General features: G+C 47.4%; 1 protein-coding gene across 1 annotated transcript in view; it reads right to left on the bottom strand.

Moving 5' to 3' along the window:
• Positions 1-19,374, bottom strand: part of LTBP2 (latent transforming growth factor beta binding protein 2) — a 1,878,832-nt gene that overhangs the window by 1,576,708 nt on the left and 282,750 nt on the right. Inside the window, exon 2 of the mRNA XM_085626762.1 lies at positions 16,769-16,839. Coding sequence (XP_085482888.1) covers positions 16,769-16,839 — 71 coding nt within the window. The remainder of the gene's footprint in view (positions 1-16,768; positions 16,840-19,374) is intronic.

A 19,374-nucleotide genomic window follows, 5' to 3' on the forward strand; every position in this document is an offset into this window, starting at 1 on the left:
TCTTGGGTGTGAGGTTTTGGCACAAGGACTACAGGACTAGCCCAAGGGCTCTCTGAAGGTTCAATGACTCCCAGCTCCAACATCTTTTGTACCTCAACTTTTATGCAGTCCCTGACATGGTCAGGTTGCCTGTAGATTTTACTCTTCACAGGCAGACTGTCACCAGTGTCCACCTCATGGGTGCACCAGTTTGTCTGACTTGGGGTCAGAGAGAACATATGTCTGTAGGATTGCAGAACCTGTCTGCAGTCCTGTTGCTGATGGACAGTGAGGCTGTCAGAAAAGACCACACCATCAACTGAGCCATCATCAGGGTTCTGAGTCAACAGGTCTGGGAGAGGGTCACCCTCTTCCTCCTGCCCCTCATCTGTAGCCATGAGTAAGCCCATGTCTGCCCTGTCAACATATGCCTTCAATCTGTTAACATGAAGCACCCTGTGGGGGCTTCTGGGAGTCCCAAGGTCCACCAAGTAGGTGACTTCTCCCTTTTTCTCAACAATAGTGTGGGGTCCAGACCATGTGTCTTGGAGGGCTTCTGGGGCCACTGGCTCCAACACCCACACTTTCTGCCCTGGCTGGTAAACAGTCAGCACAGCCTTTTGGTCATGCCAAGCTTTTTGGAGTTCTTGGCTTGCCTCAAGGTTTTTAGAAGCCTTTTTCATATACTCTGCCATCCTGGAGCGGAGACCAAGTACATAATCCACTATATCAAGTTTGGGTTGTCTGAGAGGTCTCTCCCATCCTTCCCTTACTAAACATAGGGGTCCTCTTACAGGATGCCCAAACAAAAGCTCAAAAGGGCTGTAGCCAACCCCCTTTTGTGGGACCTCTCTGTAAGCAAACAGAAGGCAGGGTAAAAGGATGTCCCATCTTCGCCTAAGCTTGTCTGGTAAACCTTTTATCATTCCCTTTAGGGTCTTGTTGAATCTCTCAACAAGCCCATTGCACTGTGGGTGATAGGGTGTGGTGAACTTGTAGTTCACACCACACTCCTTCCACATTGCAGTCAAGTATCCTGACATGAAGTTGGCACCTCTGTCAGAAATGACCTCCTTTGGAAAGCCCACTCTGGAGAATACTCCAAGCAGGGCCCTTGCCACAACAGGAGCTGTTGTGGTCCTCAGGGGAATAGCTTCTGGATACCTGGTGGCACGGTCCACTATCACCAGTATAAATCTGTGCCCAGATGCTGTTTGTGGGTCCATTGGTCCTACAATATCTATGCCCAATCTTTCAAAGGGAACCCCCACCACAGGTAGTGGTATAAGGGGGGCCTTTGTGGTGCCACCTGATTTGCCACTGGCTTGGCAGGTGACACAGGAGCGACAAAACTCCTTGGTATCTTCTGACATATGGGGCCAGTGAAAGTGAGGGACAAGCCTGTCCCAAGTCTTGTTCTGGCCTAAGTGTCCTGCAAGGGGAATATCATGGGCCAAGGTAAGAAGGAAGCCTCTGAACTTCAGTGGTATGGCCAACCTCCTGGATGCACCAGGCTTGGGTCTCTAGCCTCTGAATACAGTAGCCCTTCATCCCAATACACTCTATGGGTACCTTGAGCATTCCCTGCAGCCTCAGCAGCAGCCTGCTGTCTGAGGGGTTCAAGAGAGGGGCAGTCTAATTGAGCCTGCCTCAGATCTGCCCTTGAAGGCCCCCCTGTCCCAAGAAACTCAACCTGATCAGGTTCAAGTTCTTCTAGGACAGTTCCTTCAGGGCTCTCAGAATCATCCTCCTGGGAGGGCTGATCCACCACCTGAGGCAGGGGGGAAGGCACAGCCTTAACCCTACTGCTCTTTCTCTTGGGTTGTGACTGGTCCATAGTTTCAGGATCCAGCACTTGTTCAGTGGTGCACTTTTTGGCCTGTGACCTGGTCACAGCAAGGACATGTGCATCTATCCCCAGCATTTCGGCATGGGTCCTATACTCCACTTCAGACCAAACTGAAGTTTCAAGATCATTGCCCAGTAAACACTCTACAGGAAGGTCTGAACTAACAACAACTTTCTTGAGGCCAGTTACCCCTCCCCAGGAGAAGTTAACAATAGCCACACTATGGGAGGTAGTGGCATTGCTAGCGTTGGTCACTAGGTAATTCTCACCTAGTATGATCTGTCCAGGGTCCACAAAGGCAGGTGTCACCATTGTGACACAAGCCCCAGTGTCCCTGTAGGCCTGAGCCATTCTTTGGTTGATAAAAGGAGTCTGTCTGTACTTGCCCAGGTTACTGGGGCCTACAGTAGAGGACAAAGCTAAGTCCCCATCACAGATCAGAACAGGTATCCTGACTAGGCCAGAATCCTCCTCAGTTCCAAGGGTTAACCCTACTACACCCTTTTGCTGGGAACCACCACTTACAGCTGGACTAGGGGGTACAGTTGCCTTAGGGGCAATGGTGGCTGGGGGCTTATCCTTTTTGGTGCACTCACTAAACCAATGTGAGTTGGACTTACAATAGTTGCACCATGGTTTCTTTTGGCCATCTTTCTTTTTATCCTTTTTGGGACCACCCTCCCCCTGAGCCTTTTGGGGGCCTGGTGAAGACTTCTGGTCTTTTTGTTTCTGATCATTACCCTTCTGGTCTGCCTTTTTCTGATCACCGCCCTGGTTCTGTTTTTTCTGCTTAACTCTAGTCCTGACCCATCTATCTGCCTTCTTTCCCAATTCTTGGGGAGAAGTCAGATCAGAATCAATCAGGTGTTGATGCAGTAGCTGGTTTTGACAGTTGTTAAGGATTTGTTCTCTCATGATCAAATTATACAATCCTGTATAGTCCTTAACCTTACTTCCCACTAGCCAGCCTTCCAGAGCCTTAGTGGCACAATCTACAAAGTCAGTCCAGTCCTGAGTCTGTGTCTTCTGGGTATCCCTGAACAACAACCTGTATTGTTCAGTGGTTAGGCCAAACCCATCAATTAGAGCACTCTTCAGGACAGTGTAATTGTCTGCATCCTCATCACTAACTGTGAGGAGCTTGTCTCTACCTTTCTCAGAGAAGGAGAGCAACAAGATAGCTGCCCACTGACTTTGGGGTACCTGCTGTACTTTGCAAGCTCTCTCCAAAGCAGTTATCCATTTGTGGATGTCATCCCCACACTTGTAGGGAGGGACAATCTTGCTCAGGTTTCTATTATCATAGTGCCTGTCTCTATCCTTAGGGATATTGCTGCCACCAGTGGGTTCTGACCCACTTAACTTTTGCTCTCTAGCCAGAGCAAGCTTCTCCTTGGCAAGGGCAAGTTCTTCCCTCTGAATCCTCAGATTAGCTTCCCTCATTCTGGCTTCATGCTCCTTTCTCTCAGGGGAAGTCATTCCCCTGTGAGAGGAAGCATTAGAGATGCTAGAGACATGGGAGTGGATGGATTCCCTTGAAGGGGATCTGTCTCTCCTACTTCTCTGGGTAAGCCCACTTGGGGGTCTGTATGGGGGGACCCCATGCAAACTCCCATGTAAGCTTAGGTTAGCCTGGCTAAGTCTTCCTACTTGGCCCTGGCTGTCTACCTCTTCATCTGAAGTCCCATCTGACTCATCTGTGGTGGGTAGACCCTCCTTTGTACCTAGGGTACTGGCCTGTGAGGCCCTAAAAGTATCATACTCCTCTAGGAGTTGTACTAGCTGAAGGAGGGTAGGGTTTGCACCCTGTTTTAACTTTCTGGAGGTACACAATTGTCTCATCTCCTGAAAAGTTAGGGTATCATATCTAGAGGGGGTCTTCTTCAGACATGCCCCTCCTGAGAGAGCATCTACTTGATCTCCTCCCAGAGACATGATCTAGTGAGGGTGTGGTGTGTGCACCTACCTACACTAGTTGTTTCTACTAAACCTCTCTGGTAGTTGTAGTCAGGGTGTGTTACTCCCTTCAACCTACAACCACTAAGTCCAGTAGGACTTAAGTATTATAATTAGGGCTCCCGGTTTTATGGTATTTATTTTTTTGCCATTTCCGTCTGTATTTATCCATATTTATTTTTGGGTCATTTTTTCTGTATTTATCCACATTTATTTTTGCGACAAGCAAAAGACGACGCTACAGCTAGTATTTTCCCACATTTATTTAAATTGACAATGCATGATTATTTTCAGTAATATATATAAATAAATGCTGCTCTGTTACAAAAATATTGAAAACACACCTCACTATCCCAGAATAATTGATGTAAACACATTTAGAATTTGAAGGAGTGTTGCTGTGCGCTCTAATGACCTGGCAAACGAGGGCACAAAAAGCTGAAACACATGCTGGTTCCATATTAAAAAGAAATGACATGAAAACTGTAGCTAAGCACTCTTTTAAAGACATATTCAAGGTCATTAGGGCAAGACTCCAGAACAGAGCTGGCTCTATCAGGGGGGCCATGAAAGATTAAAGTAAGGCAACATTTCAAATTGCTGTTTGACTGCAGGGTAAGTAAGAGGCCACAGGGATGAATGGGCATGCAGAAGATTTTGTGTGGTCTGGAACTAGGGTGCTGACCACGAGCAATCAAGGCCAATGAAAATGATAGAATGTGCCCAAGAAAATTAGTATAACGTTGATGTATAATGGTACCAGTGTTCTCTTTTATTAACATCTTTATTTTCCAATTTCTTTCGATACCAATATAGACAATGCCTCTAAAATCAACTCAGCAGTCAAAACATTAATGTATCCCGTTGGGAGTACCAGAGGCGCAACTAGAGTAAAATTTCAGGAGGGGCTAATCAAAATTTCGGGGGGTGGTGCTGATTGTTCCAGCAATTGGCAGAGTAAAGATGCAGGGGCTCTAAGGAGTGAAAGAAAACACAAAGCCTCGTTAACAAGTAAATGGTCTTTTAAAGACCTGTGAAGTACTGGGGTGCGGCTGTGTATGAACCTGGGAAGCTGTCTCCGCCAGGCTGACACACACAAAGGTGGGGGGGGGGGCTGAAGCCCTTTGAACCCAATGCTTGTTGCACGCTTGGGGAGTACAGTAAAAGGCGAAATTCCAACATTTCTAAACCGTATGCAAACACCTTTTCCCCTCGGCTAAGTTCTCAATGTATAGCACACTACCTTTGTAAATCAAATAGACATGCTCTGACGAACTGGGGACCCTTCTCGCTCTTTCCATTTCGACCCACCTCAAGAGGGTGGCATTCCCACACAATGCAACCGAGAGGAACAGACCAGACTCTGCGCCTGCACCACCAGCGGTCGTCTGACTGATCTTGGCCGGCCTACGCTGCCTTTAACATTGATTTATAGGCGCTAGTGATGGAGGAAGCAGGATGAATGGGGCCTGAGAGAAACCTGCTAGACGCCCCACCTCCCCAGAACCTGTGGTCGGCCCCTTGCCCAGTGGAGGCCCAGAGGACGAGTCAGGTGTGCAGGCAGCCCAGTAGTAGTGAGACATCGCAGGAGCTGGGCAGGCCCGAGAGATGAAGAACAGGCCGGGCTGCCCTCAGCGCCAGAGGTTAGACTTGTGCACTAAGGAGGGCTCCGAGAGGTAGAAAGCTCTGAGCAAATCGGGCCATTTGCTAGTATTTTGCCGTTTTTACATATAAATACAGACAAAGGAAACATTGTTTTCCGTCTGTATTTATATGTAAAAATCCGTTTAAACGGAAAACCGGGAGCCCTAATTATAATCTGTGTTATATGTACCTAAACAATATCTGTGTGATCTTTCAATTTAGTATCTCAAGATTACAATGGTATTACAACAGCAAGCTCAGATCCCAACCGCTGCTCACCAATGTGAGAAGTTGGCCTGATGTATGATGTCACTAGTTCTAGTGTACACCTTATATCAGTCCAAACAACCCTTATGGTGATTGGTTGTAAAGTCAACCTTATAGACCAGCTATCCTAGTGGTAGCATGGACAAGAGCAGTCTTAGGCTAAACTCTGAATGGCATGTGAAGCCAGCTGTGATACCATATATAATCCCTTGAATACCAAATGAAAGGACACCACAACAGATATATATATAAAATAAAGTGTATTTATTCTAGTCAAACCCTCAGCACTCTTTATGAGATTAGAGGTAAGTACAACACAGTCTTATTTAAGCATACATTAAGTCACACAGGTAAGTAATACAGTTAGGCCCTAGGGGCCACGCAAACCATATACTAAAGAAGTGGTATAAGGACCACTGTCACGGAAATAGGATAGGCCTCGGCCTAGGGAATCGCTGGGGCTACACTACACTAGCAACAGTTAGGAAGTGGGAGGCCCACGGGATTCAGGTGCAGAGTGGAAACACTCACGCGTAATGCGTAAAAGTCGATAGAATTACTAGCAGTTAGAAATTAACAGTTTAAGGACACTTTTGAAGCAGCTAGAGAGTCGAGACTCGGAAACTAGACCCTAGGATAGTCACTACCCTTGTGAGCACCGAAGTACCCAAGTTACCTAGCCCACGGGCTGCGGGTGCATAGGTGTGAACTTGCGTCGGGTTTCGTCGTGGACTTCTATGGATGCCTGAAGGAAAGTTGCTGACAGGCAGTCAGTGAAGAGTGTCCGGTGGATCCCAAGGCTGGGATCAAGAAGAGAGGATACCTGCAAGCAGAAGGGACAGAGTCAAGGTCACTAGCCAGTGACCACGTGGAACCAGGAAGGAACCAGGCGATGTCGTGAAGATTGCAGGTGAAAGGTGAAGCTTGTCGCTGCAGCCATGGGTACCAGGAGACGTCGAGGACGACCAGGACCAGGAGGCGAGCTGCCCCACGAAGGCTCTTGCTGTCGGCGGCGTCGAAGTTGAACTAGGACTCACCAAGCCTTGGCAAGCGGAACCCACGAAGAACGGAGGACTTGCTTCTGGTGCAGACCAGGAAGGTCTGGGGTGCTTCTCTTTTGCAAGGAAGCGGGGGCCAGTCTGGAGGACCCAAACCAGCAGTGAAGATTTCAGGGTGCGTCGTCACAAAGGCCACTAGCCAACGGGCAAGCAACCGGACAGACGCGGCAAGCAGGAAAATGCAGAAGGGCCCCACGCAGGACTCGTGGAGTGTGGGGGCTGATCTTCGGTGCAGATGGTGCTTGGGGTTGGGGCTTCTCAATCCCCGGTGCACAACTTCGAGGGTGCCTCAGAAGCTGCGCTGGAAGATACTCGCCACTTTTCCCAGGTAGCCGGTCCCACGTCTCTCGTCGCCTCCACGAATCTCAGCTCGGCTGTGGATGTGGATCAGGGTCGGAGAAGTCTGGAAGTCAAGGCTCTGGTCGGGCTCTGCAGTCGGTCCCTCGTAGAACTTCAGCAAAGCAAAGGGTAGTCTCTTGATAGTGCCTGTTTGCACAGGGTAGCCACTCCTTGGCCACAAGGGAGATTCTTCAGTCTTCTTCTTTCGTCGAATGTCGAAGGTCCAGAGTTTCTGTTCAAGTTGCAGGTTCAGGATAATCTAATCTCCTGGGGCCCAGCTACCACTCTTATACTAATCTGGGGGGCTGGGTTGCCTGCTAGGTCACGCCTTATGGGTGGGACCTGGGAGGGGGGTGGTTACACCCCCTTCCCTTTGTCCAGTTTCACGCCAGGACTGGGGCTGGAGTGCCCCAGCACTGGTTTGAACTGGACTATGCACGGGACACCTTGTGTGCCCCAGGCATGTCTCATTCTTTTCATCCCTCCCTGCCCCAATACACTAAGGCCTGTCTGGGGTGGTGCTCGCACGACCCAAGGCAGGAAGCCTATTGTCCAAGCCTCCCTTGCCGGGATCACTCCCAGCAGCAGGAGGTCATACTCGTGTCTGTGGCAGCAGCATCCATTTTGTGATGCTGAGGCTTTGGTTAGAGTTAAACAGCTAAGTAGGATTTTAACATGTCTCTCCCTCTAGAAGGGAGGAATAATATCCTCATCACCAGAAATGGTATGGGGGTATTATTCCAAAGTGTTAGACACCTTACACGACATCTTTTGATAAAGCCAAACCATAATTACCATAACCGTTTAAGATTATAAGGCACTTTAAGAGTATATGGTAGGCTATATCATAGAACAGCTATAAGGACATGGTTCCGAAAGCTGCAGATAGGCTCAGCTCATGCTAGAGCACCATCTCACATGTTACCAAGCACTCTGCCTCCAGGATTGTTAAGGCCTGCCATAGGAGTGGCTCACAGGTACACATGTGTCTATTTTAAGGGTAGATATAGGTATACTATATCTAAGCAAGGGGTGATTACACGACCTTGCCCCAGCTGAGTGATCAGCCAGTTGTGTCATAATGGAAGGCCAGGCCAGGGGTGGCATAATACATGCTGCAGACCCTGGTAGGCCTAGGGTACACCTATGCCCTGGGTACCTAAGGTACACTGTACAGGGGCCAATAAGGTGATCCTATCCAAATGGGTTATGCACCTAAAGTACATAGTATCAATTTAGAGAGAGAACAGCAGGGCTGTGGGTCTGATTAGCAGGCCCACAGCCACATCTAAGTTGAAAACCAGTAAAGCAAAAGCAAAAAGTGGGGGTGAACATAGAAAGCAGACACTACTCTCCTACAACTGGGTCATCCTCTGGTGTTGGTAAACACTGGTTGAGCCAGAGACATGCAATCTGTGAGGGGACTTACAGTGCTACGAGGGCTGGACACTCTGCCACTGTAGTGCACACAACTTGTTTTTTAAAACTGCAAAAACATTAACTTTGGTCCACTGACCAACTTTTCCCAATATCAAAGTGTAGGTGGAGTTAGAATAATATAGACTCACCTCGTTGAATCAATGCTAAGTTCACTGTTTGTGGGGTTATGTAGCTGGCACTGAAAGCATGGGTAGTTGTGATTTCCCATAAATGGAAGCGAGCTTAGATACAATGTCCTTGGCTGAGGGAAAAGAAAAAGAGCTGCATCCAAAGTACACTTTACTAAATAAATGTGAATTCAGAGGTGGTCTCTAGATCACAATTTCAGGCTTCTCAAATGTGTACCTCAATGGAACACTTTCCGATTTAACTCAAATTATCACTTACTAAACATGGTTTCAGGGTCCATGGAAATATCCAAGCAGCCAGCGAACTACAGAAATGGGTTCCAACTGCAATTCTCAGAACGTGAATTTGAAAGTTCGGTGGAAGCAGTTTTTGAAGATGCTCCATTTTCTTCTCTGTGCATCACTCACTTTCACATCTGATATGCACTGATGCCGAGTCTCCATCCTGGGGTCATTGAGCGTTCAGGTTGTAGCTGGCAGTGGCGTCCCACCAGAATATTAACTCAACAATATTGTTTATTAATAGTATGGTGGAAATATTATTGTGATGTCAAGAATATCGTTATACTTAATATCGCAGGTAAGAATATTGTTTTTTAAGTTTGGCATATAATATTGAAGTAAATAATAATAATAACTCGAATATCATTGTATATAATATCTATCTTTTGTTACAGTATATATTTTAACTAATTTTAGTTTATATTGTGTAGTATTTTTTCTATAGTTTTGAGTTTTTTTTATTTCTTTATAATATGTTAATGTACATTTTTATAATTTTGGGGGGTTGTTCATTTTGTAGGGGAGTAGGATGAGAAATATTTTAATATATATATTTTTTAAAATAAATATTTCTACTTGTTTAATTGTTGATACATTAATATTTTATTAATCATATTTTATGTTTTTATTGTAGAGGGTCTTCAACTGACACGATAGGCCTTAACAGCCTTAATGGCAGATAATGAAGCGCTGATAAGGCTTGAGGAGGTCTTCAAATGCTTTCTGCTGTTTTCCTTTTTTTCGGCGTTGAAGAAAGAGAAGATGTAGAAAACACTGGAGTCGATTTCTGATGAGGTGATCTGAGCCTTGCAGAATGTAAAAATCTCAGTGAGGCTTCTGAGATTGCAGATAACATCCCCATGGATAGTTATGGAGAGGAAGATATCGCCATTCTGGGTCTTCTCAACATCTTTGAAGAAATTTGGTTAGCTGAGATTGTACGTCGTCTCTTTGATGCTGAAGGCAGTAGTGACTCCCTTGACTCGAGCAGGGCTTTCTTTTAGCTGTCAACAGCGCCGATGGCTTTGTCGACCGCTGGTTGTCATCAACAGTGATAACGATTTTGTTGATGTCAAACAATATCCTTTTGACATTGATGATGCCCCATCTTTGGGTGACCGATGTCCTTAGTCTCTATGGCAGCGGTGTGCTGAAGATGTCATACTTACCTTAGCCGGCGAGCAGGTTAGCCCCAAATAGCTTTGACGCCGATTTTCAGCGATGTTGAGAATAGTGACAGTGATGATGTTTACTGCTCGGTCTTCTGTCCTTGGATCTCCCCTTTATTGTCTTTTCCAGAACCCGTCTTGCTTTCAGTGGGTTCTCTGTCTTCTGTCCTTGGCTCTACCCCTTATAGTCCTTTTCAGAAGCAGTCTTGTTTTCAGTGTAATCATACTTCTTCAATCCTCTTCTATTTCCTTCCTCCTCTGCTCTCATAAGCTTCAACACTATATCAGTGGAAAAGTAATGTGGAGTCCACACATGTAGCACATAATTATTCAAGCATTTATGACTATCAAGGAAAATCCTACAATGCAGAATGAAAAATTTCCTAGCTAACGTAACGGAAAGTTTCAATTCTATTAAGGACTCGGAGGCGAGGATTATGCCTTCTTTCTTCACTTTAATGCATAGCAGCGAAGATATAACAGAAGACTACATTTCCCATGGAACAAAGGGAACATGTAGTCAAAACAAGAAAACATGGTAACAACCAATCACAGCACATAAATTCAATGTCCAATCAGGGCTCAGGCAGCCCAACATAGTCCATTAACAGTGTCCTCTCCTCCTCTTTCTGAGCGCGTAGACAGCCTCTCTCCGCTCTTCAGGCGTCCTGATTGTTGGAGTCCGAGCCTGAGGGCAAGAGGAAACATATTAACGGAGGAACCACTGAGAAATATTTACAAAAGAGTCATACATAGTGCAGAATAGGCAGAGTCATAAGCATCTGAACTAACAACATTACTTACTGTAGTACGGGGAGGGGTCTCCTCCAGGAATCCAGGGCGGGATAATCCTCGCCTCCGAGTCCTTAATAGAATTGAAACTTTCCGTTACATTAGCTAGGGAAATTTTTCATTCTATGTCAGGACTGGAGGCGAGGATTATGCTTGTTTAAAGCTTGCCCACAACCAAGCGAGCCATATTCATAATCGGTTTGAAATAAAACTGCTTGAATGTGGAGTCTGTAGACCAGTCTGCCGCGTTGAGAATATCCTCTAGACGCGCCCCTAGACTGAAGGCCTTAGAAGCCATGGCACCCCTCGCGGAGTGTGCCCCAAACTGGCTAAGGTTGATGCCTGCTTCCTGCATCACCCAACGAACCAACCTGGCAATAGTGGGTGACGAAACCGCCTTAAAGGGTTTCCGCACGAAATGAGGAGCTGTCTCTCCCCTGGGGGACGGAACTCCTCCGTCATCTCTTCATAAGGTTTAAGGCAACGAACCACACAAAGCTTCGGGGAATCAGGAAACTATGGGTAGGAAATTGATCTGGTATGGCACTTAGTGCGTCTCAGCAAAGTAAACGTTACCCCATCAGGAGTAGAAATTCTGCTAGAGATGTCCAGAGCCCGTACATCTGACACTCGCCTACAAGAAATGAGGTACAGAAGCATGGCCAATTTTGCTGACAATTCCTTCCTGGAGAGGTACCTATTCTACTGCCAGGATAAAAACAGGTTAAGGACTTGATTAACATCCCATAGAGCGGAATAACGCGGCTCCGGAGGTAGGGACAGGCGTATGCCCTGCAAAAGACGAGAAACCAAGGGGTGTTCACACACCGGAGCACCATCCACTGGGACGTGGCCAGAAGAAACAGCCGACCTGAAGGTATTAATAGACCGATAAGCCAAACCCTCGGAAGCCAGTTGGGACACAAAATTCACTATATGGACCACATCCGTGACGAAGGGATCAAAACCCCGTCGCAAACACCAACGGGGCCATCTGTTCCATGCGTATTTGTACCTCTTGACAGTACTGTCCGCCCACGCTTTAGAGATAAAGGACTCAGCCTCTCTCGAAAAGCCAGAGGCTTCCCAACTACTCCGGAAATCCGCCATGCCACAAGCCTTAGTGAGTTTGTGGACACTAGAGGATGAGGAAACCCGTCCGGACTCATGAGGAGAGTCGGAAACTGGGGGAGTAGGATTGGAGAAAGTTCCAGTAGAACTAGAAACCACACTTGAGACTTCCACAGCGTGGTGATCACAACCAGATCTGCCGCTTGCCTGCGAACTTGCGCAGTTACCCTCGTGATAATTGCAAAGGGCGAGAACGCGTAGCCCAGTTCCGCACTCCAACTCTGGAGGAAAGCATCCGTCGCTGCTGCCAGAGGGTTCGGCCACCAGCTGAAAAAACGAGGGACCTGGTGATCCAGTTTGGACGCAAACAGGTCCACCAAGAAAGGACCCCAAAGGTCGCTCAGCCTCGCGAAAACCGACTGGTCCAAGCGCCAGAGACTGGAATCCCGGAAGTGGCGAGATTGGAAATCGGTTTCCAGATTGTCTCAGCCCGGGAGATACTCCGCCGTGACGGAGACCTGATTGTCGAGGCAATACTGCCAAAAACTTGCCACCAGATCCAACAGGGCCTTTGACCTGGTACCCCCCAGATGATTCACATAACGGACCGCCGAAATGTTGTCCATTTTTAGCAGCACACAAGACTGCACTGAATCTCTCGTCCAGCAACCTACTGCGAAGGACCCCGCCAGAAGCTCCAAACAGTTTATGTGTAACTTCTGTAAGTCGGGTGACCACATCCCTCCTGTAGAGAGGTCTCCGCATCTGGCACCCCAACCGAGCCTGCTGGCATCCGATTCTATAACTATGTCCGGGGCGGAACCGAAGATTGCCCTTCCGTTGCACGCCTCCATGTGGTCCAACCACCACTGTATTTCGGACCTTGCCTCAACGGACAAGAGGACTTTGTGTGAATACGGATACCCTTTGCGAAGGAAAAAACCTTTGAGACGTGGCAGAGCTCTGTAATGAAGCGGGCCCGGGAAGATGGCTTGTATGGATACGGACAAAAGACCCACCACCCGAGCCAACTGATGAAGGGAAATCCGTTGTTTGGCCAGAACACGACGCAGCTCGTGACAAATTTTGGTCACTTTCCTGCTGGGAAGGCTGAGTGTGGAGGCAGTGGAGTCTATGACGAATCCCAAGAATGTAATGCTCTGGGTAGGCTGCAACAGTGATTTTTTCTCGTTGATAACAAAACCTAGATCCTGAAGGAGCGACACCGCCATCTGAAGCTGTTGCAACAAGCGGCGAGGGCAAGCCGCCATCAAATGAAGATCGTCGAGGTATACGATCATCCTGACACCCCGGGACCGTAGGAATTCTACTACCGGTTTGAGAACCTTGGTAAAACACCAAGGAGCCGACGAGAGGCCGAAAGGGAGAGACGTGAATTCGTAAGTGTGGTGACCCCAGAGGAATTGGAGAAACTGCAGATGGGGCGGGAAGATCGGAACCACCAGATAGGCATCTTCGAGGCGCAAACGGACCATGCAAATGAGGGGCCGGAGAACATCCCTGAGAAGATGGATCCCCTCCATCTTGAAATGGCGATAAACCAGCCATTGATTGAAGTCGCTCAAGTTTATCACCGGTCTCTTGCCGCCATCGGTCTTGTCGACCACAAAAATGTTGCTCAAGAATCCCCAGGCTTGCTGGGTCGTAAGGGAGATAGAGCCCTTCCTGAGAAGAGAAGAAACCTCTTCGTCCACCAGGAGGGCGTCCTGCATGGAGACCTGGATAGGGCGAGGAGGGGATTTTTGCACTGGTGTTCCTTCAAACTCTATGTGAAAACCCCTCACAGTTTGCAGAACCCATGCATCTTGCGTGATGGTCAACCAAACCTGAAAACACCTTGCCAACCGCCCTCCTATGTCTTGTGGGGAAGAAGGGAGAACTCCCACCTGGGCTAGAGGCTGCAGCTCCTCCACGGTATCCTCTCCCTTTACCCCTCTTTCCTCATGTGGGGTAAAAGTTCCCGAACCTGGACTATTCCTGATATTGTCCGGAGCCTCTCTGGTTGGTCTGGCGTTGCTGACGACCGGCCGCTTCCCCGGCTGGCCCCGCAAAAAACACGGGGAAACACGTCTTTAATTGTAGACTGCGCTCGGTCTAGTGAGGTGAAGGTGTTAACAAATTTACAGAGCTCCTTCACAAAAGGCTCGCCAAAAAGACCACCCTGGGCGATAGCACCCGCTTCAGAATCCGCCAGGTCCCCTAACTTTGGGTCAATCTTAATAGGAAGAGACTGCCGGCGCTCTGTGGAGAGAGCACAATTAGCATTGCCCATGAAGATCACGACTCGTTGTGCCCAGCCTGATAGGGTTTTGGGGGAAATGATAGAGCCTGACTCCTTTGCCTCTTCCGCCATATCCAGTATGTTTGTAATCGGGCCTAGGGCGTCCAGGAGTTTATCCTGGCAGGCCCTCCACCTGATACATTTTTGGAGAAAAGTGCCCATCCGCGGGTCAATTTCAGGTGTCAAAGCCTTCCAGGGAGGGGCGAGCTTCCTTCTCGAGGGGACGCCGGATAAGGGCGGCCACATAAGTAGCCACCTTATCGGCTGGGGTCCACTCAGAGGACCGCGGGTGGACTATATCATTGGGATCCAACATGTCTGCGGTGCTCGGGGGATCTTGGGATGTCCCAAGAAGCTGACTGGTCAGAGAAACCGGCGCTGGAGCGTGGGGGACCGCCGGTCGAGTAGCCATGAAGGCCTGCCTAAGGCGGTCAAAAGCATCCCCATCCACACCCGCCTCACGGGAACGTTTAGGTGGTGGGGAGCTGAGAGGGTCTTGAGATGAAGTGGTTGGAGTCTGGGGGAGGGGAGGGGGGGCAATCTGCTGTGAATGTTTGGAAAAGGCCTGCTCTATTTGGCGTTAGAGCCTATCCTATAAGGGGGAAATGGCCTGGTCAACCGCCCTATAAATAGAGGTATCCACTGCTCATAAAAGGTGTCACCCCAGGGCATGTCAGCGAGGGGGTCTTCCTCCTCCTGATAATCGTCATAGCAATCCATGACGCCAAAGACCGACTATAGTCGTGAAATGAAACAAAGTGGATTCCCACTGGGCCTGCAAACAGAGGCCTCCACAGGCTGGGAGGCAGCCTAAATATTCTTTATAGTGTGGGGAAACCACAAAATAAACGGGTTCAAGCCCAGGGACAAAATGCTGGCAAAAGACAATCAAACAAGCCCCTTTTTAGCAGGGCAAACTGGTCTGGGTAACGTCACTTTACATGCACCCCCAAAAGTACTGGACCTCACAAGGCGTTCAACAGCGCAAGCTGCACATACAGGCTCTGCCTTTAACAGGATTATTGGGCCAAGGCACAGAGCGTGGGGCACAAAAGAAGCGGCAAGGCAATAATGATGTACTGCCGCGCTACAACCGTTTAGGTGTCTCCCTCAGACCAGGGCTCCAACGCAATACGGGCGCGACGTTTGAAACTCTCTGAAGAGAGATCAAACGGCGCACTGCGCCCGCACTACCTCCCGCGCCCTCTGGCGGCAGGAGGACCGGAACCACCGCCAGCAATGAGCCACATAGGGACGGAGAAACCATGCCTGCGGCTTACTCCCCGCAGCGTAGCCCACACGCTGCGGGAGATTGAAGATAAAGAAACGCTTTTCAAGCGCAATAATAAAACACACCAGGTAACAAAGCAGTGCGCGCGAATACACAAAGCTGGCAAGCGGAAACTGCGTGCATAAAACGACACTCAAACAAGTTCAGGAATAATAAATATAATGGCGCGAAGCTGCGCCCGCTAAAGCACAATCAAATTTAACACATTAAAGCACTAAACAGAAATCAAGCCTGAATGGTACTTATCTTGCTGCGTAGCAGCGAAGAAAGAGGAGGAGAGGACACTGTTGGTGGACTATGTTGGGCTACCTGAGCCCTGACTGGCCATTGGATCCATGTGCTGTGATTGGTTGGTACCATGTTTTCTTGTTTTGACTACATGTTCCCTTTGTTCCATGGGAAATGTAGTCTTCTGTTATATCTTCGCTGCTATGCATTAAAGTGAAGAAGGAAGGCATAATCCTCGCCTCCAGTCCTGACATAGAATTGTATTATATTATTTAGTTTTTGGTTTTATAGTGGAGTTTTTGGAATGTATTTATTCAAATTATTATTTAACAATTATATTTAGTTATTAACTAAATAATCAATTATTTTAGTCATTGGTATATTTTCAACCACGATTTAAAAGTTAATACTTATGAAAACAAAAAAAAATTATGTAAAAATGTATGTTAAATGCCAAAACACTAATATCAGCAACACCACCACTAATAAACCAACCATCAGAATATCACCACCACAAATATCAGAGATATCATCAACACCTACAATAAAACTATCACAAGCAATACCACCATCGATACACCCCCACCAAGACCAATACCATCAATGCCACCAATAATACCACCAACTTCAATGTAACTCTGCTGTCATTATAACATATTGGATTTACAGCTAATTCTGTTCACAAAATAAAGACATACATGCATACAGGTTTACTTAAATACTGGGCCTTTTTCCAAAGTATCACTCAGTAATATTTTTTTAATTCGCCACTTACAATTCGAACTTCATCTTAGGACTCGTTTTCCAAACCCTTGGATTCCAAACTATCTTCTTTCAAGGTACAGAGGTTGCTTCATTATGAACAGCTGGGAGCAGCAAACACAACGTCTCCCGACTATTACCAGACACTTCCATAACAAAAAATCTGAGCTATTGGTTTGGCCAATATTGTTTCAGCAAGCAATGTACTCACGTTTAATGCATCGTCCAGTTCCCAAGGCAGTTGTCCAGCCAGAGCAGCACTGTCCGCCACATACATTGGGCCTGCAAAGGAACAAAACAGCATATTAGCTATCCCTTAAGTGCAGCATGAAGAACATATGCTGATGATTAGCAAAGAAGTAGGGCCTCTTCACTGTAGGATAATAGGAACCATACTCACAGGGAAACCTAGTATCATTTACATGAATCAGACCGGATAACTAGAGGCAGGGGTAGAAACTAATCACACCTCTCAGTAGGTCGTTTTTATTCAAGACTTGAACCAATCCCACATGATAGCAGGTAGGGATGGGCAGAACTCGCACAGTTTCACTTTCCGGAATACTGTAGAGTTACATATAAACTCTGCAAGATTCCATGGAGGTCCACCACCGGGCAGAAAATATGAAGCTTGCACTGCAATTTAGCACAGGTAGCGAAAGCAGCACTGCGAATCAGTGCTAGCGCTACCATGCGTTGCGCAGGAGTGCGCGGCCACTCAAGTTGATTTTGCTGCCTCTCAAGTAGAAAATCTACTCGAGCGGCAGCAAATCTACCTGAACAGCAGCCTTCTGAGCGCAACAGCTCGCGATCGCCCAGGTTAGAAAATCACGCTAGGGGACACCAAATCTCGCTTGCCAGCTTCCATTTTCTGGAGCCTCCTGAGATAAAAATTCTTTCACCCGGCGACTGGCAGAATTTGACCAGAACTCCGTGTTAAAGAGTAGCGAGGAAATCCACCAATTCCGCAGGCAGAACATAACATTCTGCCTTCCCATAGTATCAAAGTGTCTTTATTAGTGACAGGACCCAATCATGCAGGGTTGTAGAACCTCTTCATGAGGGATATCAACCAATTACATAGGGTAGCAGGGATAAGAATCAAAAACACATAGCACTAGGTCCTCTTTATGAGGCATATGAACCAATCACACAGGGTAACAGCAACTGTATTAGGTAGGGCCAAGAACTAACGAAACGGAGCAGCAGCGCCTCTGTATTAGGGACTGCGTAGGAACTAACCATGTGGACAATCAGGATCCCTTTAGTAAGGACAATAATCAATAACAGAGCAGCTAAGTTTCAATGTTAAAAACTCTTACTCATCTGTGACAACACCAGGCCACAGAGTCAATTTAGTGGCTGCCACAAACCAAGTCACTCTGTCTGATTTAAACCTTTTTAGGCCCCCTTATACACCTTACCTTCCATATAAATCAATCAATACTGTAATTTTACATAAAAATATACTCAATCAATACTGTAATTTTACATAAAAATATACAACATTTACATTCATCAACATGTCCAGTATAAAACTAAGAGGCAGTGTATCTAGGAGAAGCAGTTCCTCTTGTTTGAGCTGTTGCAGACAATCCCACTGTGGGGTCCAGGAGAATACCTCTGTCCCTCTCCACAACACTCAGCTTTCACTAAGCTTTCACGTTAAATGATGTTCTGGTTTAACATTCAGAAGCTCACCTCGGACTGGGAGTGAGAGATCACAGTTTTATAGCAGTATGTGGAACACAACTCTAGCAGCCTCAGGGTTTGGTCTGGGTAAGCTTCTTAGGGAGATCCCATTCGTTTGTGGAGAACCTCTCAGCCTCTGTTGGTGGGGGCTGGGCGCTGTGGTTGAACTAGAAGCAGCAGCCGGAACGGGTCGGAGATAGGGGGCTGGGGGCGAAGGACGCGGGTGAAGTAGGTATTAAAAAAGAAACGAAAAAAAAAGTATCTTCAAGCTGCTTCCTCGAAACGTCTCTCCTCCGTAGTCCCTCGCTCAACCTGAGCAGGAAGCACACCCATGCTCCCAGTCAGCCAATCACAACACTGCCTTGGCAGCATTGTGATTGGTCTGAGCTCCGTGGTTTGCCACTCAGACACTGTAATGCAGCCTGCATGGAGAACATGCGAAGTGCGCATAAATGTTTGGACGGCCCGAGAGCCCTTGTCACGCAAAGCTGCCGAAGTAGGACAAAATAAAATTATATAATAACACAAGTTATTATCATTTTATTTTCCCTTTATTTCACAACTAAAAAGCAGTGGGCCGACACTGTGGGCTACCACTGTGGGCCAGGTGTGTATGGTAGCATCTACACAAAGATAGCTTGGATGGCAAGTCGGGCCTGGGTAGACATCGGATGTGTGAAATGTAGCATGGCCTGTAACAGGTATCGAGAGATAATGATGATATTTTGCCACCTTGTTAGTAGTTGGTCAAGGGGAATGGCTCTAGGGCCCTAAGGCTGAAATGTAGCGTCATTCCTCTGTTCTTTGCAACATAATCCCCCTGCTGCAACTATAGGGGTGTGTTGATGATGATGGTATGTAGGAGAGAAGGGGGGCTGCCTTGGAGAAAAGTCTTCGCGGGTTATGGGTTCCCTCCCTCCCATCACAATACCCACCCACCTTCTATACAGGAATCAAGCCAAAGGGGGGCACATTGTTGTGCACTGGTTCATGAAATTAGGCAAACCACACTCCACAATGGGAAAGAAAACCCTCATGCATGGACACACTCTTGTTAGTGTACCATGCATGGGTATCATTTGTTGGCAATAACTAACATTTAAGTAATCGTGCACCCACTTGTAC

The sequence above is a fragment of the Triturus cristatus genome, chromosome 9 (genome assembly GCF_964204655.1).
Source record: "Triturus cristatus chromosome 9, aTriCri1.1, whole genome shotgun sequence".
In the NCBI taxonomy this organism is placed as follows: Eukaryota; Metazoa; Chordata; class Amphibia; order Caudata; family Salamandridae; genus Triturus; species Triturus cristatus.